Here is a 24066-nt window from a genome sequence, read left to right as displayed (position 1 = left end):
AAATGGAGACTGGTGGGAGGAGCTATAGGCGGACGGGTTCATTGTAATGGCTGGAATGGAACGGTACTAAACAAACATATGGCAACCAGTCCGTTCCATCAATTCCATTCCAGCCATTACAATGAACCTGTCCGCATATAGCTCCTCCCACGAGCCTCCACTGCATGTGTGAGCTAAAGCTGCCTAGCCAATCCCTCCCTCTCAGGTCTGTGGGTACTTTAATGAGGAAATCATTTAAAGTATTCAAACAGGGATAGTTTCTCATTTCAGAGAGTAAGTCCTTCCCTCATGCACTCCCCTTCACTGCTCTGACAGAAGTGGCTAGGTCAGATGAAAACATACACTAAGCTCTTTGATTGGAATGGCTTTAATATCGTGGTACCACATACTTTCTAGGCAAGCATTCGCCATAGCTCGATGGAATAGAGCAGGGTTATTCAACTCTGACCCTACGAGGTCCGGAGCCTGCTGCTTTTCTGTTCTACCTGATAATGAATTGCACCCACCTGGTGTCCCAGGTCTAAATCAGTCCCTCATTAGAGGGGAACAATAAAAAAAACACAGTGGAACTGGCTTTGAGGTCCAGAGATGAGTTTGAGGGGAATAGAGAAGAAATGAGACACATGAGAGACTTTGAGGTTTATGTTGATTATTTATTGGGTATTTACAAACAAGCACATGCGGGAGTCGGACACTGACTGACGCTACAGGGACACGGTACACTATGGAACAGTGAGGTACAGGGCAGGCTACATCACACCAGAGATACAGAACCCACTGCTACAGACACACACACACCAGTGGAGGCTGCTGAGGGGAGGACGGCTCATAATAATGGCTAGAACGGAGCAAATGGAAAGGCATTAAACACCTGGCAACCAGGTGTTTAATGTATTTGATACCATTCCACATATTCCGCTCCAGCCATTACCACAAGCCCGTCCTCCCCAATTAAGGTGCCACCAACCTCCTGTGATACACACACACACACACACACACAAAACCCCAGATCGATAGAGAGATAGACGTGAGGGGACAAATACAACAGAGGTATATACCTTTCAGGGACTCCAGGGTCAATAAATACCACATCCAATAAATGTACAACTTTTCATACAAATCAATGCATTTATCATGGATCATCTCACACAATGGAAAATATACCCGAATCAACAACAAAAAAGAACTATAAAATCCTTGTCAACATACTGAGATTGTTACCATCACAGACCATGTGTAATTCCTGAAGTTAGGTTTACCCTTCACCTGCATCTAGGCATGGCACATTGAATGGTGGGCCTTGCTGACACTAACTAGCTCCTCCCTCATACAGCCTAATTTACTACAAGCTGTAATTAAAATACATTATAGATAGCTCTAAAACGACTCATGTCAATTTACAGGCCTAAGAAAGTAGTTGTCTAGCTTGTTTTGATGCCGTGACCCAGCTAAAGCCTTTAGAAAACCAGTGGTTTAGTGTGACTGGCCATGACACACAGTGGCTCCACGGTTGGTAAACATCTATTCTAGCTACACATTGTCTTGAGACACGCAGCGATTTGGATTAGTTAGTTAGGTTGGTGACATACTAGCCAGTGCCATACCATTGCATTTGGTGGAAGATTTGGTAAAGTAGCCTGTGTAATGCAAGTGCAAAGTTACAATGTTTCCAATCTAATGTTGTCATAGGGTTGTCATAGGGACACTAACCCTGTGCTACACCACAGAGGATTGTTGGCATGGTAACCTTTTATATTTTTTCTGACCAATCAAAAGAGCGATATTCCCATTGAATTTGAATTTATGGGTAATATGTTTTATTCTTCATTCCTCAAGTAACCTGAACTCTTCAAGAAGCGCCATGTCACCCGCAAGTGACAAAACAAAAAAAACAGCAAACAAACAGTTCCTTTAAACCAGAAGCCTTTGAGAAGTACATCATATGCATCATCATTACCAAGCCTACAGAATAACTACCAACCAAATCAGAAGATAAACATAGTAATAAACATGATTAATTTAACGTTATTCTACTACCACCATCGTTACTACGGTATTAAAATGATGACCTTACACGGGTTAGCATGACAGGTAGGGAAAGAAGGAACATATGAGAGCTGAGGTATGGTTGGGGGAAGGGCAGCCTCTTCCTCAAACACATAGGCTTGACAGTCGTGGTACCTTCCTACACATACGGTACATCAGGAAGTAGCTTACTGCTTCATCTGAAAGCTTGGATAGTCTCGGTCAGGAACGTACAACTATGGCCCTGGAAACCCACATTGTCTACTGGTCTCAGTAGCCTTTTGAATTAACTTGTAGTCAGACTTAGTAACGCCCAGGTAACCAGTAAAGTTAGATATCTGGGGAATCAAAGATACTAATTGATCTATGAGGTAAAGGAAAAGTAGCCAGACTAGAGTAGATCATCCCTGGGCTGAGTAGGAAGAGACAGGTCTCAAGTCCCTCAGACTGTTTATCTGTCTGTTTATCTGTCTGTTTGTCTGTTTATCTGTCTGTCTGTTTATCTGTCTGTTTGTCTGTTTATCTGTCTGTTTGCCTGTCTGTTTATCTGTCTGTTTGTCTGTCTGTCTGCCTGTTTATCTGTCTGTTTGTCTGTCTGTTTGTCTGTCTGTTTGTCTGTCTGTTTGTCTGTTTATCTGTCTGTTTATCTGTCTGTTCATCTGTCTGTTTGTCTGTCTGTTTGTTTGTCTGTTTATCTGTCTGTTTGTTTGTCTGTTTATCTGTCTGTTTGTCTGTTTATCTGTCTGTTTGTCTGTCTGTTTATCTGTTTGTTTGTTTGTCTGTTTATCTGTCTGATTATCTGTCTGTTTATCTGTCTGTTCATCTGTCTGTTCATCTGTCTGTTCATCTGTCTGTTTGTTTGTCTGTTTGTCTGTCTGTTTGTCTGTTTGTCTGTCTGTTTGTCTGTTTATCTGTTTATCTGTCTGTCTCAAAGCATTGATATTTCCATAAGCACGGAGTAGTATGTGTTAGTGAGGTTTAAGAGGTGTGGACTGATTGAAGTCACAGCATTGCTATGCCAGTAATACTTATATACTGTTGGATACTAGAATGTCCTTTAGATAGATATGTGTCATAGAAATAGATACTCTTCTGCATTCGAGGGTTGGGCTCAATTCGAATTGAAGGCTGCCAATTCAGGAAGTGATTTGAATTTAAAATCAGCTCATTAAAAAACATAAATAGCTTCTCCTTTTCAATTCATTAAGAAGTCATTAAAAATAGAGGACCCTATTTCAATCATCGAATTGGAATTTCAGTTTACTTCCTGAATTGACTGCCATATTGAGCCCAACCCTGCTGCATTCACTCAAAGCATTCATTATACAATAAATACAGTGTAAAGGTATGAGACTAAATCTATCAGGTTATGATGAAGATATGAAGGATATGAAGTCAAGACAATGCATACAACACACACTAAGATGAAGCCACTGGATTCCAATAATTGACAAAAACACTGGAGCTGTCCGTGTGTATAATGACTATAGAGTAGTGACTGGTGAGGTGGGGATAAAAGGCCAGATCACTTATCAATTTGATTCATGATCAACCTTATCTATAGTAACGTTTGACTATCTGTTTTCTCTTGGTTATCTATCTATCTATCTCGGTTAAAGTAATCTATATTCATATACCTATATATCATGTATGTATATTTATGCAGTCAAATAGTTATCATTTTTAAACTGACTATTAATTGTAGTGGGAACATGTCAAACACACACACACACACACACACACACACACACACACACACACACACAGAGAGAGAGAGAGAGAGAGAGAGAGAGAGACCAAGCGAAAGAGGTGAGAGATCAATAGGGGTGAAAGGTCACATAGAACACAGAAAACAACTACATTTCACTATGGTACTGCGTTACGTAACAGGGGCTACGCTCCAATACTCTACCATGGCTCCCTTCACCGGTTAGCCTAGCGGCAAGGTCTGGGTCTGAGACCAAGGAGTTGGCTAGAGCAGAAACCTGGCTACCAGGCTATAAATCTTCCCATAGTGACTGCTGATCTGAAAGTGTCTGGATAAGCTGAATGCATTGGTTGCATGTTTCGTCACAATATTGTTTTAACGTTCGTTTGGACTGATGCCCGACTGAGCATTATACTCAATGCATCGTCAATAAGCGCGGATGAAGATTTCATCGAAAGTGCATTTCAGTGGCCTGGAAATACAATGACATTCAAAAACAGGCAAATAATTATTAGGAAAATCTTTCGTCATCATTTTGATGTCACCAGATAGACTTTAGATACAGTATAACATTAACTAACTAGCTTAAATTGAGGGGAGGCCACCTGATTGTAACTAGCTAACGTTAGCTTTGCTAGCTATTTTTGCTAGATGATGATGTTGCCATCTGTCTAAAGTACATTTGACGACATGATCATGCTGGAAAAGTTGTTTCCTACTACATATTTGACTACTTTAGCAACGTCACCTTATTTCCACAGGCACTATATTGTAATTTAGACTAAACAGTAGTTAAGCCCAGTCGTTCTGAACTGAGTCTATCACCACTTTAGGGCACCGCCGATGGCGGCTTGAGAAAGTTCATAACAATGGCATGACGTGACGGAGGTGCAACCTATGAATAGAATTCTACAAAGCTTTATCCTTCTCAGATCAGTGGTCACCAAGAGAGATGATGAATGCAGGACATTTAAAGGGATAGTCCACACCAAGATAAGTGTTTGTCTGAAGTTTTCACACTTCAAAAGTGGTCTGAAGTCGTGCTGGGTCCATATTCCACACCATCTGGTGAGCTAATTTAAATCTTCATTAAATCCCCCTAATTAGATGGCATTAGATGGTACCGTTCTTTAGGGATTGAGTTTTGCAGATTTCTACCAGTGCATATAGTGGGATCTACACAACAGATGGTGCTGTGTAAGGACTGAACTAAATCACTTAGACCAGAGATCATCAACTAGATTCAGCCACGGATGGTCAGGGGGCTGGAACATAATCACAAATCATTTGTAGATGCAAATTGACCGCAAGAAGCCCAAACAGATATAATATTTGACTAAAATATAATCATTTCAAACCTTGCTTAGATTTGTAAACAATCACATCTCTCTATCTCTAATACTTTGGAACAGATTTCCAACATTTACTGATTTTAGTATTTTATGTCCAACAAGTAACCCTAACCCTTTGCTCAGAAAACTTGAGGGCCAAATAAAATCATGGGCCGCCAGTTGGGGAACCGTGACATACGACTTTGGACCACTTTAGAGATATAAAAATGTGATTTGAACTTAGATTCGGGGGTGAACTATTTCTCTGAGAGCATTGGGACTTCGCCACAGCCTCTCTATGGTTGCCTAAATACATTATAGCTTTATGACTTCATTTTCCCTCCCCCAGATATATTCAAACAATCAAAACTCTCATCAGGTGTCTGAAATCACAGGATCAGTGAGGCGTAGCCAATGGGTACTAGCCCCTCTCGGTCTCCCTGACGACAGCGAATCCAGTCGTGATCGACACCCCCTAAAACCACTAACTCCTCCCCTTTCTGGAAGCTTAGCTCCGCCCCTGTGCCAGAGCGGTCGCATAGTGTTCTGACTGACCTGAGAAAGAGAGAAAAATAAGTGATACTGCTGTGAAAAAAGTATCATAAGAATGACGTAAGACCGTCATAGACAGTCATGACAACTGAACTGATGTCTGAACTGAACAAATTAAACATGTAATCTAGATATATTTCCAAATATTTACAATACCTGAGGGGTCTTGGGTTGTCCCATGTCTCCTCCATCTCTCTCTCTACCACCTCTTCCACCTGCTGGGGCTCCAGCGCCCTCCTCTGGTTAGCGCTGGAACTGCTGCTCACCATCCGGGTCAGAACAGACACCCCTGGAGACAACCACTGAGACGGACGTCTGGGGAGGGAGAGAGATACATCAGTGATAAGAGTAAGATACTTCAACTGTCTAGTATCAGAAAACTCTATCATACAAACACGTACACACACACCAGCGCACCTGGTTGGAAGTGTGGGTATCGTGGGGTTATTGGAGGCTCCAAACAGCCGTCCCAAACCCCAGGGGACTGCCAATGCTCCATCGACCTGAGGAGGGTCACTCCTGGCCTGGGTTCTGGTCTGGGGCTCTGGGGGGTCTCTGGATGTCCCCTCCTGATTCTGTACTGCAGACAGGCTGAGTTCAGCCAGGTTCTGGCCCAGCTTGCCCCTCCAGCGTAACACAGCCCCCCATCCCTGCTGGATCACCTAGGGAGAGAATAACAGCTCAGAAAAGTGCTGTGTGGTACGGACAGTCACCCATGCATTCAAACAAAGAGACAAACACACACACATTGAATTGTGCTCACCTGTCCTGCCTGTTGAGAGAGACTGGCCTCCTCAACATTAGGAGGTGCTAACTCCCTAATTTCTTTCTCCTGAACCCACATCAGCTGAGGACTTGTCTCCGCAAGACCCCCAGAGACCTTCGCAGGCCCCACACTGAGACTCGCTGGCTTCAGTGACTCCACCAACCCTCCCACCCCTGAGTTGGCCAGGGACGACGAGCTCGCATTATGATTGGTCACCTCGGGTTCTGTTCTCCCAAAGTCCAGCTCTGATAGGCTCTCGAGATAGCTGCTGCCCCTGCCTTGGGAAGCGAACCCCCGGGGCGAGAGCCTGAATCCCAGGTCCTGATTGGGTGGGCTGGGGATCTCTGGGCCGTGATTGGCTGGATCCAGGTGGTGGTGCTGGAAGAGCAGGTCGAGGTTAAGGGTCAGGAGACTAAGGGGCTGCAGCAGGAGGAGGAGCTCCTCAAACAGAGGCTGGCAGGAAGTCAACGACAAACGCATGAAGGAGGAGGGCCGGTAGAATGTCACCAACACATCTGACAGAGAGAGAGGGAGGCGAAGGAGAGAGAGAGACAGAGGGGGAGAGAGGGAGAGAGGGGGGGTGGGGTGAAGGGAGGAGTGAGAAACAATGTTGTAACATATTAATATACAAACAGATGGATTGCGGACATGAACTTCAGGCTTCAGAGACTTACCACTGCATGACTGGAGATGGGACAGCCAGAAATCCATAAGCTTGATGCTGAACCAGAGAGACAAGAAGCAGGTGAGAATTGGAATTTAAAAAGTCAAACAGAAAAACCCAAGGAGAGAAGTGTCAGGTCTTACTTGAGGAGGCCGAGGAGGAAGGCGTTGAACCTGTGTTTGTTCTGCCGGAGCTGGGGCTGCTCTCCTATTCTGGCCTGGAGGCTGTACAGGGACTGAGTGCTGGGCCCTGGAGGGAGAAGGGGAGCAGAGATGAGAGAAAGAAAGGCTTTGGTTAAGCTTTGGCACAGAGAAACAAATCAATATCTAATCAACATGTTATGTTACCTTTGACCTGAATTGACTGAAATTGAAATGAACAAGTACTGAGTCAATGAAATAACCCTGATCAGCAGAGTAGTGGGAAGGAGAGAATAAGCGGGAATAGAGGGGAGAGAGTGATAATCAGAGAGAGTGAGATAGAGAGAAGGATGACTCAACACTGCAGAATAATGAGTGCCAGACTAGAGCGAGAGAGGAGAGGAGGAGAGAGAGACTGAAAGTACTATGAACCCACATGATGTCTGGGAGGGTGAGAGAGATACACATTGGAGAGAAGGAAAGAGGAAGAGAGAGATTGGCTATGTACTTCCATCATGTCTGAGAAAGAGAAACAGAGAGAGATGGATATAGAGAGAGATATATAAATAGATGGAAAGGCAGGGGGTATAACACCCACAGCCCTCCTATGCTGTCTATGCTCTCTTGTAACCCACCTCTGTACTGTGCTCCAGAGTTCCTACCTGGCCTGGTGGAGGCCTGGACCAGTCCCCAGGCTGAGTTTGGCCTCCTGCCCGAGATCAAATCACTCTGGTGGGGCTTGAGGCCGTCAGAGAGCAGGCTCCGCAGGGCGGGGCACAAACACTGCAGCACCAGCCGGCCCAGAGACGGATTCACACTGCTGTCTCCTGATAGGGCCTAGAAAGGGGAGGAGGAGAGGAGAAAGGAGAGTGGCAAAATAGAGGCAAGAGAGAGGGAAGAGGGAATAAATAGGGGAGGAGAGAGGGAAGAGAGGAGAGGGAAGAGAGGAGAGAGAGGGGAAGAGAGGAGAGATAAAGGGGAGAGGGGAGAAATAGAAGAGGAGAGAGAGGGAAGAAATAGAGGAGAGAGAGAATAAAGGAGAGGGGATGGGAGAAATAGGAGAGAAAGTGGGAAGATAGGAGAAATGGCAGAAGAGAGAGATTGAAGAGGGTATAAATAGGGGAGGAGAGAGGTAAGAGAGGAGAGAGGAGAAATGGGAGAGAAGAGAGGGAGGAGGGGAGAAATAGAGAAGAGAGGAGAGGGGGAGAAATAGAGGAGAGAGAGGGAAGAAAGGAGAGGGTGTTATGGATAGGAGAAGGATGAAAACAGAGAGATGGAGATGAGAAAAGGAGTAGAGAGAAATATGTGGGAAAGAGCGGTGTGGAAGGATGGAGTTAGTACCCAGAGGTTCTGACTACTGAGCCAAAGATAGAAGACAACCTAGCACCTTGTTAATGGAGGCAGACTATGGATATCTGAAGACAACCTAGCACCTTGTTAATGGAGGCAGACTAGGGATATCTGAAGACAACCTAGCACCTTGTTAATGGAGGCAGACTAGGGATATCTGAAGACAACCTAGCACCTTGTTAATGGAGGCAGACTAGGGATATCTGAAGACAACCTAGCACCTTGTTAATGGAGGCAGACTAGGGATATCTGAAGACAACCTAGCACCTTGTTAATGGAGGCAGACTAGGGATATCTGAAGACAACCTAGCACCTTGTTAATGGAGGCAGACTAGGGATATCTGAAGACAACCTAGCACCTTGTTAATGGAGGCAGACTAGGGATATCTGAAGACAACCTAGCACCTTGTTAATGGAGGCAGACTAGGGATATCTGAAGACAACCTAGCACCTTGTTAATGGAGGCAGACTAGGGATATCTGAAGACAACCTAGCACCTTGTTAATGGAGGCAGACTAGGGATATCTGAAGACAACCTAGCACCTTGTTAATGGAGGCAGACTAGGGATATCTGAAGACAACCTAGCACCTTGTTAATGGAGGCAGACTAGGGATATCTGAAGACAACCTAGCACCTTGTTAATGGAGGCAGACTAGGGATATCTGAAGACAACCTAGCACCTTGTTAATGGAGGCAGACTAGGGATATCTGAAGACAACCTAGCACCTTGTTAATGGAGGCAGACTAGGGATATCTGAAGACAACCTAGCACCTTGTTAATGGAGGCAGACTAGGGATATCTGAAGACAACCTAGCACCTTGTTAATGGAGGCAGACTAGGGGAGAGGAAGAGGGAGAGACAGAAAGAGACAGACAGATATGTCCTGTTATTCAATGGGTGATTCATATATGGAGGATTCATATATAGATATAGAGCCACTAACAGGCTGTTTGAGCCATCAAGTGTCACAAGTTATTAAGTTCCAATGAGCTGAATGCAACCACCGGTGCTACAGGCCTACGTCTAATTTCAGAGACACGGATACAGAAATCCTATAAGGAAATGAAGTCTTTTGGGAGTTTGAGCTGGTTGATCTTATGTCTGTCTGTTTTTCACTTTGCCTGTCGGTGTGGAAACCCTGTCATAGCAACAGTTGACAGTACGTCGTTAGGAGCGGTAGCTAGGTATTATAAACGCGGGGGTGGAGGTTTGTACTGATTGGATTACCTCCCCTGATCTAAAACCAAAATGTGAAATCGGAGGAAGATGATTGGCCCTATTGAAATGAATATACTTGATTGATCCACAGAGGAGAAGCTGGGTTTGCTGCCAGCATCAGACAACAGCGAACAGTAGAAACAAACAGGCATGCCCTCAGAAATACATCATTAAAGTACAGACATAATGAATATAAACTCAAGCCCATTTTCCATCTCACATAATGTGGTGTGTATACCATGTTACTAAAGAGACAGTGTTAAACATGGTGTTAAACATGGTGTTAAACGCAGAGACAGTGGAAACTGACCTTCTGCACCAGGGTCCGTGAGGAGCTGAACTGAGCCAAAATGGCCTCCACTGCCACACTGACTGCACTGAGCAGAGCTGTGGACAGGAGCAGTTAGACATACACAAACAGCATTTCTCTAACAGTGTAAATGTACATGAATAAATGTACTGTATGTACTGTATATCACTAAGACTGTATATAGCATGGTGCTTGCAACGCCAGGGTTGTGGGTTCGATTCCCACGGGGAACCAGTATGAACATGTATGCACTTAAGTCACTCTGGATAAAAGCGTCTGCTAAATGATTAAAATGTAAATATATACAGGTATATCGTACCTCTTTTTTCCAGCAGGCACAGAGAGGACAGCCCTAGGCCTCTCAGAGGGGCCTTCATGTCATCGCCCATCCAGGAAGTCCTGCCTCTCTGTACAGAGCCGGCGAATGAGACGCTACGAACCGCTGAGATTGACAGAGATAGAGGAAGGATCACTTACAACCTACTCTACTCTAATCTAATCAGTGGTGGACTCACAGACAGGAAGAGCAATGTTACTTGGTATTTCTGTATTACTGTTTCAGTATTAGTGATATTAGTTGTTAAAGCAGTGGTAGAGTAGCTGTACTATCAGTAGTAGTGTAGTAGTGATAGCATAGTGATAGCATAGTGATAGCATAGTGATAGCATAGCTTAGTTTGTTGAAACATCCCAGTCAAATATTTTTCACAGATTCTAAAATGGTTGTCTTGTACAATTTGCTTTTCCAATATTCTACACAGGACATGGTCCCTTCTGAGGGTGATACATTATGTGAATGGGAAGCGAATGCATTAACCTCGACAGACACAGGAAGCATAAAACCTATTGGAGAAGACCGCCATGCAGAAGTCAGCTATCAGTCACAGGTTGGTGGCACCTTAGTTGGGGAGGACGGCTCGTGGGCATGTCTGGAGAGGAATGACTGGAATGGTATCAAATACATCAAACACCTGGTTCCCATGTGTTTGATGCCATTCGCTCCGTTCCCGCCATTATTATGAGCCGTCCTCCCCTCAGCAGCCTCCTGTGGTATCAGTACGGTGTGAGAACATTCCTTAGTCTGACCTCATGATGAAACATTTAGACACTATAGAAGGTTAGTGTTCAGCCCAGTTTATAGCCATTCACCGCTACATTAAACACATGGTGTATAGTCATGCATACACTACAGAGTGATAATAATCCTCACAGTGATTATCATGGTTCAACAGAGGCTGAAGGTCATAGCTTTATTAAGGTGAGGTGTCTATTTCAGCACTCCATGCAACACAGACACACAACAGCATGGACAGACAGACTGACAGAGTGACAGACAGACAGAGATATAGATAGACAGACAGACTACAGACAAACAGACAGACTGATATACAAACAGACAGACAGACAGAGACTGACAGGGCGATAGATATACACACTCAGACAGACTACAGACAGAGACTGACAGGGAGATAGATATACACACTCAGACAGACTACAGACAGAGACTGACAGGGAGATAGATATACACACTCAGACAGACTACAGACAGAGACTGACAGGGCGATAGATATACACACTCAGACAGACTACAGACAGAGACTGACAGGGCGATAGAGATGTAGATAGACAGACTAACAGACAGGCGAGCAGGGTGTTAGACAGACTAACAGAGTGACAGACAGGCGAGCAGGGTGTTAGAAAGACTGACAGACAGGCGAGCAGGGTGTTAGACAGACTGACAGACAGCCGAGCAGGGTGTTAGACAGACTGACAGAGTGACAGACAGGCGAGCAGGTTGTTAGACAGAGTGACAGACAGACGAGCAGGGTGTTAGACAGACAGACAGTGACAGACAGGCGAGCAGGGTGTTAGACAGAGTGACAGACAGGCGAGCAGGGTGTTAGACGGGGAGGGAGTGTGAGAGAGAGGGCTCTTACTCAGCGCAGGCGGCAGCGGCGGAGCCTGGATGAGTTTTGGGGGGTCTGAGGTTTTCCTGGGGGGGATAGGGGGGTAGAGAAAGGGGTAGTAGAGGGGGGCGGCCAGGGCAGGGAGGGTGTGAGAGCGGGGGAACAGGGGTGAGCTGAGGCAGGACACGTCCAGGCCCGGAGGGGGGGCTCCAGAGCGATGGGGGGGGTCGAGAGCCCCGATAGGGGAGAGGCGGGGAGGGGCACCCCTGTGGATGGGACAGTTTTTGGGGTGGTAGAGGTACCAGGTAGGGAGGCGAGGGAGATCTTTAGAGGTTCTGCTCTGGCCAGGGCGAGAGGTGTGTGTGTGTGTGTCAGTGCGACCAAGGGAACCGACGGTGTGTGTTTTGGCATATGCCATCATCATCGCGTCAACGTTTTTATATGGGGTGGTGCAGCCTTGAGTGTGTGTGTCATTGCTGACGAGTGTGTGTGAGCCAGTGTGAGGCTGTTTATCAGTGACGTTAGCGGTGCAGTAGAGGGAGTCAAAGTCAGTGATGGATTCAGAGCCAAAGCCATACTCCAGCTTTTCTTTAGTCTTGGAGTCATTCACATAACGATACAAACTATCAATGTTGCTCTTGAAGTCCTTTCCAAAACGATGTGCAGAGTCTAGGCCTCCATCCTTCTTAAAATAGTCACTATATCCAGAATCAATATCATTCTTAGAATAAGTTCCATGGCTGTCTTCATTTAAATCTGTGTGAGTGTATGGTGTAGCAAAGGGGTTAGATAACTGGGTAGTGTAGGGGTTAGGGGCCGTGGCTGTGGACTGGGTAGTGTAGGGGTTAGGGGCCGTGGCCTGGGTAGTGTAGGGGTTAGGGGCCGTGGCCTGGGTAGTGTAGGGGTTAGGGGCCGTGGCTGTGGACTGGGTTTCAGTGTGGCTGTGAGGTTGGGTCCTGGGGACTGGTCTCGTATGAGCACCACAGTATCCTGGGCGGTAAGGGGGGATTACAGAGTGGAGGAAATAGGAGGAGGGCTGGGAGTGGGCCAGGGAGAGAGGGGGTGAGGACACTGCCCAGTCAAAAGGGGCAAAGGGCAGAAGGGGAGAAGGGAGAGGAGTATGAGTAACAGGGGCAGGTTGAGGTGGAAATGGGGATTTGAGGTGGACAAGGGGGGCATTCAGGGGGTAGGAGTGTGAGTAAGTGGTGTGTGTGGGTGGGGGGGGCAGGTTGGGGGTAGTGGCAGGTTGGGGGCCAGTAGGGGTAGTTGGGGGCAGGTAGGGGTAGTTGGGGGCAGGTAGGGGCAGTTGGGGGCAGGTAGGGGTAGTTGGGGGCAGGTAGGGGTAGTTGGGGGCAGGTAGGGGTAGTTGGGGGCAGGTAGGGGTAGTTTGGGGGCAGGTAGGGGTAGTTTGGGGGCAGGTAGGGGTAGTTTGGGGGCAGGTAGGGGTAGTTGGGGGGCAGGTAGGGGTAGTTGGGGGGCAGGTAGGGGTAGTTGGGGGCAGGTAGGGGTAGTTGGGGGCAGGTAGGGGTAGTTTGGGGGCAGGTAGGGGTAGGTAGGGGTAGTTGGGGGCAGGTAGGGGTAGTTTGGGGGCAGGTAGGGGTAGTTGGGGGCAGGTAGGGGTAGTTTGGGGGCAGGTAGGGGTAGTTTGGGTGCAGGTAGGGGTAGTTTGGGGGCAGGTAGGGGTAGTTGGGGGCAGGTAGGGGTAGTTTGGGGGCAGGTAGGGGTAGTTGGGGGCAGGTAGGGGGGGTTGGGGTAGTTGGGGGCCGGAGGACAAGCGAAAGCGGAGGAGAGGAGAAGGTAAAGCAGAGCCATGGACAAACGTTGGAAGGAAGGATGGGATAGAGGGATGAGAACAAGGAGAGGAGCAAAAATGTATGTTGCAAATAAATTGGGAGAGAGAGAGAGATGGAGAGAATGTTAGTGTCTGTTGAGAGAAGAATGCAATGTAAACCAGTAAACCACCACAACATGCAGTAACGCAGTACACCACCCAGTACCCACACAACAACATATGTCCAATAGTCTGACCCAACAGACGCACACAGACTGACCACAATACATCACAGAGTCAATGGAGGTGGTTCATGAACAGAGGAGTCGAAGTTCAGGTTTAGAGAAGCCTTTCTCTTTCGTTTCCTACTCTCACAGTCATTCACCATTATTTCAACCACGCTCAAACCTTTAAGCTAGTGGTTTCACGTTCTACTCTTCCGTCAGTGTGTATTCTGTATTATAAAACGGATATGTGCAAGTGACTGGCAAAGATGAGGTTATCACTGTCCATAGCTGGTGCCAATCTCTCTCTGTACAGTAGTGGTATGCTGTTCTCTCTCTCTCTGTACAGTAGTGGTATGCTGTTCTCTATCTCTCTGTACAGTAGTGGTATGCTGTTCTCTATCTCTGTACAGTAGTGGTATGCTGTTCTCTCTCTCTGTACAGTAGTGGTATGCTGTTCTCTCTCTCTCTGTACAGTAGTGGTATGCTGTTCTCTCTCTCTCTACAGTAGTGGTATGCTGTTCTCTATCTCTCTGTACAGTAGTGGTATGCTGTCCTCTCTCTCTCTCTGTACAGTAGTGGTATGCTGTTCTCTCTCTCTCTGTACAGTAGTGGTATGCTGTTCTCTCTCTCTCTGTACAGTAGTGGTATGCTGTTCTCTCTCTCTGTACAGTAGTGGTATGCTGTTCTCTCTCTCTCTGTACAGTAATGGTATGCTGTCCTCTCTCTCTCTCTGTACAGTAGTGGTATGCTGTCCTCTCTCTCTCTGTACAGTAGTGGTATGCTGTCCTCTCTCTCTCTCTCTCTCTGTACAGTAGTGGTATGCTGTCCTCTCTCTCTCGCTCTGTACAGTAGTGGTATGCTGTCCTCTCTCTCTCTCTGTACAGTAGTGGTATGCTGTCCTCTCTCTCTCTCTGTACAGTAGTGGTATGCTGTCCTCTCTCTCTGTACAGTAGTGGTATGCTGTCCTCTCTCTCTCTGTACAGTAATGGTATGCTGTCCTCTCTCTCTCTCTGTACAGTAGTGGTATGCTGTCCTCTATCTTCACCTTCTCTCTCTCTCTTTTTCTTTCCCTCTCTCTAGCAGAGAAGAGTACCGTTGGTTACGCTGAGTCAGGCTATGGAGAGTTCTGTTCTTGCCTGGCTGCGCACTGTCTATCTCTCTGTCTCCTTGGAGATGATTGGATAATAGCCTATGCTGACTAGAAGTCCATTCTGCACAGAAATACATTGTCTTATTTAATATCACTGTGACAGAGAGATAGAGGCTCCACAGAGCGTGTCAACTACCATACCTTGGTTTAGCCTTGAGTTGATCGGACTGTCTCTCAGATGCAGCCACACATTACACTTCCTGTTCTTTTTTGTGCTACTGTGAAATAAGTCTCTGCCATTGGTTGGTAGATGGAGCCCCTCCTCTTTGGTTCTTAAAGCTGTACACGCACACGTGACAAATAGTCTGGTCTGGATTGTATTATTTGTTTACAGTCTGTGGGTAGAAGTTGGCCCTACATAACCTTGGATAAGTTTATCCTACTGCTGTGACGGGCTGACCACACAGAACTCCTTCTATGTTTACAAATACCATACAACTTGGCTTTTACATACACACAGAGGGAAGCACACTACACACACATTCACACACACACAAACATTCAGCATTTCTCCTGAAATGTACATTGTGACTTTGATTAGAAAAATATATATTTCAGACAATAATCACATAATGAAATTACTTAATGTAAATTGTTATCAAAACAATAAAGCTGTGTAATTGAAATACAGATGAATAGAGGTATTCAGCCTATGGAACTAAGAACTAGAGGTCGACCGATTAATCGGAATGGACGATTAATTAGGGCCGATTTCAAGTTTTCATAACAATCGGTAATCAGCATTTTTGGACACCGATATTGGCCGATTACATTGCACTCCATGAGGAGACTGCGTGGCAGGCTGACTACCTGTTATGCGAGTGCAGCAAGGAGCCAAGGTAAGTTGCTAGCTAGCATTAAACGTATCTTATAAAAAAACAATCAATCTTAACATAATCACTAGTTAACTACACGTGGTTGATGATATTACTAGTTTATCTAGCTTGTTATGCGTTGCATATAATCGATGCGGTGTGTGTTAATTTATCATTGAATCACAGCCTACTTCGCCAAACGGGTGATTTAACAAGCGCATTCGCGAAAAAAGCACTGTCGTTGCACCAATGTGTACCAAATTTTAGTTAATATTGCCTGCTAACATGAATTTCTTTTAACTAGGGAAATTGTGTCACTTCTCTTGCGTTCTGTGCAACAGAGTCAGGGTATATGCAGCAGTTTGGGCCGCCTGGCTCGTTGCGAACTGTGTGAAGACTATTTCTTACTAACAAAGACAGCCAACTTCGCCAAACGGGGGATGATTTAACAAAAGCGCATTTGCGAAAAATAAACAATCGTTGCACGAATGTACCTAACCATAAACATCAATGCCTTTCTTAAAATCAATACACAGAAGTATATATTTTTAAACCTGCATATTTAGTTAAAAGAAATTCATGTTAGCAGGCAATATTAAATTAGGGAAATTGTGTCACTTCTCTTGCGTTCATTGCACACAGGGTCAGGGTATATGCAACAGTTTGGGCCGTAAGGCTCATTGTGAACTAATTTGCCTGAATTTTACGTAATTATGACATAACATTGAAGGTTGTGCAATGTAACAGCAATATTTAGACTTATGGATGCCACCCGTTAGATGAAATACGGAATGGTTCCGTATTTCACTGAAAGAATAAACATTTTGTTTTCGAAATGATAGTTTCCGGATTTGACCATATTAATGACCTAAGGCTCATTTTTCTGTGTGTTATTATGTTATAATTAAGTCTATGATTTGATAGCGCAGTCTGACTGAGCGATGGTAGGCAGCAGCAGGCTCGTAAGCATTCATTCAAACAGCACTTTCCTGCGTTTTCCAGCAGCTCTTCCCAATGCTTGAAGCACAGGGCTGTTTATGACTTCAAGCCTATCAACTCCCGAGATTAGGCTGGCAATACTAAAGTATAATCACCATTAGGTGCAAAAACCTGACTTACCCAGTTGCGGCTCACTTTTTGGAGGCAGGCCACTTGATTTCGTCTCTGCGTTATATTGGCATCGAACATGTCACCCTCCCTAGGAGAGGGGGTGACCTTGATAATTTATTGTTAAAACGAGAGGCTGCCTGGATCTTTAACTTAAAGACCCTTGCTCCCTTCGGTCTCAACGTAGACTTTGATCTGAAGCCATTCTTGTGATTATTGGGACTTTGCCATTGTAATTGTTTGTAAGCTTGTGTAGTCTGAAATGAATCTATGATCGTATGCTATCCATTTGTTTTTTGTATGCTGCTCTTTGTATGCCATTTTAATATTTGAGAATTAACCAATGATATTAGGCCACTCTTGGCCATGATTACAGACACCTGTGTGTCTTGACACTATATAAACGAGTCATCCCGCAGTGTTTGTGATTATACCCTGATGAAGACAGCTTGGCTGTCGAAACGTTGGTAATAAAATGTTTGCATCTGAGCTCTTAGAGTGTGAGGCTCTCCTTTATTTTTAAGTTTTCTACTCCGCTAGCCAGCACCTCGCCTAAATAGGTGTGCGTTTCTTTTTATTCTAGATTGGCAATACTAAAGTACCTATTAGAACATCCAATAGTCAAAGGTATATGAAATACAAATGGTATAGAGAGAAATAGTCCTATAATAACCTCAACCTAAAACTTCTTACCTGGGAATATTGAAGACTCATGTTAATAAAAGGAACCACCAGCTTTCATATGTTCTCATGTTCTGAGCAAGGAACTTAAACGTTAGCTTTTTTACATGGCACATATTGCACTTTTACTTTCTTCTCCAACACTTTGTTTTTGTATTATTTAAACCAAATTGAACATGTTTCATTATTTATTTGAGACTAAATGGATTTTATTGATGTATTATATTAAGTTAAAATAAAAGTGTTCATTGTTCATTCAGTATTGTTGTAATTGTCATTATTACAAATATATATATATATTTTTTAAATCGGCCGATTAATCGGTATCGCCTTTTTTTGGTCCTCCAATAATCGGTATTGGTATCGGCGTTGAAAAATCATAATCGTCGACCTCTACTAAGAACCACTCTAAAGGTAGCCTATAGTATGAGTAATCAGATTTGAGCTGAATCTCAGCCACTCTGGGAAGGGGAGAACAGTCTGGAAAAAATAAAGATGGAAGATAGAGGAAAAAGGAGTGAGTGAGAGGTCAAGGACAGAAGAGAGACAGGAGGAGGTAGGCAACAAAACATGAACCAATGACTCACCAGATAGTGGAGAGAGAGAGGGCATGATAGAGGGAAGGGGAGACAGAGAGAACGGAGTACAGTGTATAAACAGTGAAAAGGATAGAAAGAGAATGAGGGAGGAGGAAAGAGACAGAAAGAGGAAGAGAGATATACAGAGAGAGAGCTAGAGGGAGATGGGGAGAGAGAGAGAGAGAGAGGGAGATGGGGGGAGAGAGAGGGTGAGCTAGAGGGAGAGAGCTGTGGATACTCCATTACTTTCCCCCGGTCTGCAGATTACATGAATAATTTAATAAGGCAGTGATGACATCACACCAGGCCCACAGGAAGCACTGAAGAAATTCCACCATCTCTTTCTCCCTCTCTCCCACTCTGCCCCATACACTTACCTGTCCATCCCTGAAAAAGAATGAGTGCAGCCCATCTAATCCTATCTCTCTCCTCCTTTCCATCTCCATCATCTATCTGTCCATCCTAGATAGAAACGACATTCCACTGCACCCATCTATGTATGCATCTCTCTCTTGTTCCCCTTCTCTGTCCCTCTACTCTGGAATGCGGAGAATTCTCCCCGTGTTTTTGTCACCCTTCTCTCTGCTGGTTTAGTTTTTATTCCCAAGAGAGGACAGTTTCAGACGTGGTGTTGTGTACATAATATTAGATGGAAGGTGGCTTCAGTGAATACTGTAGTTTGTTACTACCTCCACATTTTCACCCCAAATCAGCACCTCAGTCAGCAACTAGGCCTATAGTCATCATCATCATCATCATCTAACTCACCTGTAGTTCTTGACTCCCAGGTTCTTCCTCCATCAGCTGTTCCTCTCACCTGCACCTCTTCTTCCTCTACCTCTTCTTTCCTCTTTTCTCCCTCCTCTTTTCTCTGTCCATCCATCCTCCACAGGTTCCCTTCACTGGCTGAGCACCCAATCTGCTGCGAGGGACATAACTCTGGTTGTCCAATCGCATCCTCTGCTTTCTGGAACATTTCCCTAAAAGCAGCCAATGAGGTGAAGGGAGGTGGTTGCAGGAAGGTGGCCTGGGCCTGGGAGGTGTACTCCCATTGGATTCCGTCGCTGTCCGTCTTTTCCCTTCTCCACTTGAGGTTGTAGAGGAAGTCAGGGTCAGGGGTTACGACTGTGGGATCAGGATCCGGTTCAGTTATTAGTTGGTAGGCCGGGGAGCTGTGTTTGCTACGGTTACGCAGTTCCTTGAAGGTCATCACTTTTGAACCCGACCCTGACGTTGACCCAGATGAAGAGGTTGACCCGGAAGTAGATTTCTTCAGGGTTTCCTCATTGGATTTTCTAACTTCCAAGGGCGGGGGTAGGGTCAGGGTTTCACCATCGGGGGAGAAAGCCATGAGCCAATCAAATCGCTCAGGGCGTAAAGAGTTGGCGAGAACTTTGAGGGGGGGCAGGGTAGGGGGGACAGGGGGTAAGGGACGCGGGGGAGGAGGGGGAGGGGTTTCGGAGAGCACAGGGGAATATTTGAAAGTCTGGAAGTGAACATTGTTAGAGGTGTTGGTATTGCCAGTGCTGTAGTAGGAGTCAGATGCTAGGCTAACGTTAGCCCCAAACCCACTGTTTCTCTTCCTCCTTCTCGCCATGTCAGTGAAAGACGTGGTTCTAAACACATCTCTGCTCTCCTCTTTCTCTCCCTCATCCTCCTTTACTCCTCCACATATATCAGTCTCTCTATCCCTCTCCAGCCCTGACCTCCCACCTCCATCTCTCCAGCCATCCACAGCCAACCCATCTATATCATACTGCTCCTTAGCCCTCTTCTCTTTTCTCCTCATCCCTAGATCTTGTGTCTGTCCAGGCCTGGAGGTGTGGTGGGTCTCTCCCTCTCCCTCCTCCTCCAGTGCCCCCACACAAACCCCCAGCTCTGGGCTGAGTTTGAGGAGCTCAGCCTGGGTCAGTCCTGCTAGCACCAGTAGCTTACGGATCTCATCATCCAATGCATGGAAAGAGGGAGGAGGGGGGAGAGAGGGTGGGGGAGGGATGGCAGGGGGAGTGGTGGAGTTGGAGATGGTGGGGGCAGGGGGGAGAGGAGGGGGGCGAGAGGTGGGAGGGGGGAGGGACAGGGGGGTCTTCCCGCATCCTGCTTGGAGGGTGGCGAGACGCTGAGCCTCCTTACGGGCTAGGTGCTTCCTCCGAGGGGGAGGGATGGGGGGAGTGGAGGAGGGGAGGGAGAATGGGAGAGGGGAAGATTTGTAGAGAGTAAAGTAAGGGATGGGCTGACAGAGAAGAGGAGGGGGGACGGAGCGTGGGGAAGGAGGGAGGGCCTTCTCACACCTGAAGGTGTAGAAAGTGGGGGATGAGGATGGAGAGGTGCAGACAGAGACGGAGGGGGTGATGTCACGGCTGATGTTGATGTAGGTGTGGAGTTCAGAGTTCACGCTGGCATAGCGGGCAGGGGGTTTGGGGGGTCTCGGTGGGGGCTCTATGGGCGAAGAGGTCTCTGATTGTGAGACCAGGGGCTCGTCACAGTCTGAAGGTGCTGTCAGGTCCACTCCAGCATCAGAGAACTCCTGGGAATCTCCCAACGACCCCCCCCGGCCCTTATACAGCTTCCAAGACATATCCACGTTCCCCATCTCATCCAGAACATCAGAGAGATCCTCCTTGCCCAGATCGCCTAAATCCAGTCCCTTCTCATGGAGCCTGGCGATGTGGGCCAGCTTCACCTGCCTGTTGACACTCTCCAGTCGGTCCAGGTGATCCAGTCGATCCCTCAGTAGATCCCCCTGAGGATCCCCCTCCAGGTCCCAGCGAGCCACCTGAATCACCTGGCTAAAGCGCTCCATCTTTCCAAAGTCTCCCACTGACTCCAGGAAGTCCAGGAGGCCTAGTTTGGCGACCTCTGACCCTAAGCCTGTCTGACCTTTGACCCCCAGGTAGGAGGGGGAGGCGGGGGCGGAGGGGTAGCCCTCGTCTGAGGAGCAGGCGTGTGGGGGGGGGGAAGGGCAACGAGAGACAGAGGGGGGTTTGGGGTTGAGGAGCAGGACAGGGGGTGAACGGGAGGCTGGGTAGCGTTCAGGAACGTGAATGAGAGTGTCGTCCTGAGAGATTGACAGATCAGCGTTCCACTTGTGGCCAGAGGACGAGAGAGAGGTGGAGAGATCGGCGCAGTCTGACTCCAGATCGGAGCAGGAGCTGATGGAAGTGGAGGATGAGGAGGTGGAGGAGGTCAGGGAGAGATCCAGGAGAGAGGGAGGGCAGTCGCAGCACGATGGGACCAACGTGTCATCATCATCATCATCTCCCTCCTCCTCATCATCAACTTCAACATCCACACTGTTTTCCTCTTCCTCCTCTGTTTCTTTCTTGTTATCCATCTCTTCCTCCGTTTCTTTCTTGCTGTCTATGACCACATCTGTGTTCTTGTTAACATCTGCATTCTCCTCATCTTTTTTTCCTTTCTCCAGTTCCAGGGCATTAGGGGGGCAGGCCGGGGCCAGGACCTGAGGCTGGGGCTTGGGCTGAGAGGGGCTGGCCTGTGTCTTGGTCTTGCCCCCTGTCCCCTCCTGTCTCTGGGGTAGCAGGGGAGGAGGTGGAGGGGGCTGAAGCTTCAGCTGCTGTCTGATGGAGATGGTATTGTTGTTGTTGTGGTTGTGGTTGAACAGACTGTTATTGTCCTGGGGGGAATGGCCGTCGCAGCACAGACAAGGCAGGCTGGGTTCATTACAGTTGGGGTCCAGATGAGGAAGAAGAGGAGGAGGAGGGGCGCGTTTCGACACAGCTGCTGCTGCACGGACACTTTTGGGTTTGGTCGTAGAGAGGGGAGCTGTGTTTCTCTGTAAACCCAATCTGGACTGACCCAAGGGGGCACGAGGCTGGACCCCCACCCTGGTCCTGGAAGACTCAGGGGTCGCTTTGGTGGCGCGCCGAGGAGAGGAAGAGGAAATGGTGTTCATGTTTTTGTCTTCCCTCTGGGAAACAGGGCCGTGTGGCTTTGGTTCCGCTGCGGTGGTGGTCCGCCTGCTCGTGTCGATGCGACGAGGCCTCAAGGGCGGAGCGAAGGTTCGGCTAGAGGAGTGCATTTTAGGAATAATAGTTTTATAATTGTCAATTATTTCTGTTTCTATAGAAACAGGGGTTCTGTTTTCTATCTAAAGGATGGAGAGATCCAAAACATGACGGTCACATCTAGGCTTGACTCCAAAGACCCTGCAACATCAAAAGAGACATGCAGTCAATAGAGGCACAGCAGATAATAGAGATGAGAGGAGTCTGTGCTTCCATGTTCCTCTAACTGCACAAGGGACCAGCTTGTTCTTGTTCATAAGAAATGTTAGAAGTTAAATCATCCCCTGGTTTGTTCCATAGAGCTATTGGTCCTTTTCTGCTGTATAATGACCTCCTCAGTGCTGGGACTAGTTAGATGAAAATTAAATCCATCTCTCCTCACTCCTATCCTCCCTCCCTCTCTCTCTATATATATAAACAGACAGAGAGACAGACACATGTACACGCACACACACGCAAACACACACACCTAAATTCAATGTCAGTGATAGAGAGGAGATCCCCATGAAAAGAGTTGGGAACTAATGAAGGATTGTCATCCTTCAGCATCCCAGTCTGAGATTCAGCTTGATGGAGTGATGACGTTAAACCCTTGAGAAAGGATGTACTGTAACTCTCACTCTGACAAATAGGTTAAGTATAGGCCAAGTAAATTGAATCGTGATAAATCAAAATTAACTCTCAATTCAAAGCTTATTTGCATTAAAATAAATGCTGACATTTATTTAACTAGGCAAGTCAGTTAAGAACAAATTCTTACCTACTATGACTGCCTTGCTCAGGGGCAGAACGACAGATTTTTTACCTTGTCAGCTCGAGGGATTCGATGTAGCAACCTTTCGGTTACTGGCCCAACGCTCTAACCACTAGGCTACCTGCCGCCCCAACATATAGCCTAGTACAAACATCTTTAGTAAACAAGATCAAATTATTTAGAGCAGAAAATCCTCAGTTGCGCAATGACTAACGTACAGGCAGTCGTTTAAAACTCATCCACTGCCAATGCTAAACACACTGCTCATATTCCTCCACAGCAGCACCGTGCCCTTCACATCAAACGGGGAGAAGAAGGTAGGCCCATATAAATCATAACCTGAACAGCGCTTAGATCGGGCCTGGGACACGTCGCCTTGTTCAGAACCGTTAGAATAACGCCCCGTAACCGCAGAGCACATCTGCTGAATTTTCGGTATTTACCATCGGATTTATCGACCTGAAGTGGCGGATGGAGACCGTGGAAAGGGGGAGGGGGGGTACCTCAAGCCGCATCGTCCTGACACAGCCACCCCCCCCGCTACTATGACAAAATGTATCGCAATGTTTATTAAATGAACTATAACATGATTATGTCTGTCATTCTAGTAAACAACGGTAGGCTATAAATCAAGAAAAGGGCTATTGACATTGGTTAACTGGATCTGGGGATGTGGGCAGGTGTTGAAAGCATAGCAAAACGTATAGCCTAGATCTGGGTAAATAGAGAGCATTTGATCAACAACACCTATAATCATATGATTGTGAGATATTTGACTCACCATCGGCTCGGTTGAGGAGAAGATGGAGATGCTGGATCCCGTTCTCGGTAAACGGATGCGAGCGCGCGCAACCCCGTCCGACCAACGAACCGCCTCTCCACGGGTTAAAGCGAGAGCTCTCTCCTCTCGCGACCACCTCCTTATCTTTCGTCATCCGCCTCTTTCTCTAGCTCCTCCGCCGGGACCACACCCCTCTTCTGCCTCACCA

General features: G+C 46.7%; 1 protein-coding gene across 4 annotated transcripts; it reads right to left on the bottom strand.

Moving 5' to 3' along the window:
* Positions 1-632: 632 nt before the first annotated feature.
* On the bottom strand, positions 633-24066 carry LOC139573276 (uncharacterized). Of its 4 annotated transcripts, none has more exons than XM_071396547.1 (13): positions 23859-24066; positions 19070-22464; positions 12003-13043; positions 10386-10508; positions 10067-10143; positions 8620-8637; positions 7822-8023; positions 7190-7295; positions 7057-7103; positions 6380-6897; positions 6034-6278; positions 5773-5931; positions 633-5619 (listed from the first exon to the last, which is right to left on the bottom strand). In XM_071396547.1, exons 2-13 carry the CDS (start codon positions 22335-22337, stop codon positions 5454-5456), a joined length of 5970 nt encoding a protein of 1989 aa, XP_071252648.1. In that variant the 5' UTR covers positions 22338-22464; positions 23859-24066; the 3' UTR covers positions 633-5453. The 4 variants fall into 4 exon arrangements, with proteins under 4 accessions (XP_071252648.1, XP_071252650.1, XP_071252649.1 ...); XM_071396549.1 differs by having other exon boundaries at positions 7849-8023; XM_071396548.1 differs by lacking the exon at positions 8620-8637 and having other exon boundaries at positions 23859-24065.

This window comes from Salvelinus alpinus, chromosome 4 (genome assembly GCF_045679555.1).
Source record: "Salvelinus alpinus chromosome 4, SLU_Salpinus.1, whole genome shotgun sequence".
NCBI classification, from domain to species: Eukaryota; Metazoa; Chordata; class Actinopteri; order Salmoniformes; family Salmonidae; genus Salvelinus; species Salvelinus alpinus.
Note: the sequence above shows the minus strand (reverse complement) of the source record. Positions and strands in the feature narration are given on the sequence as shown.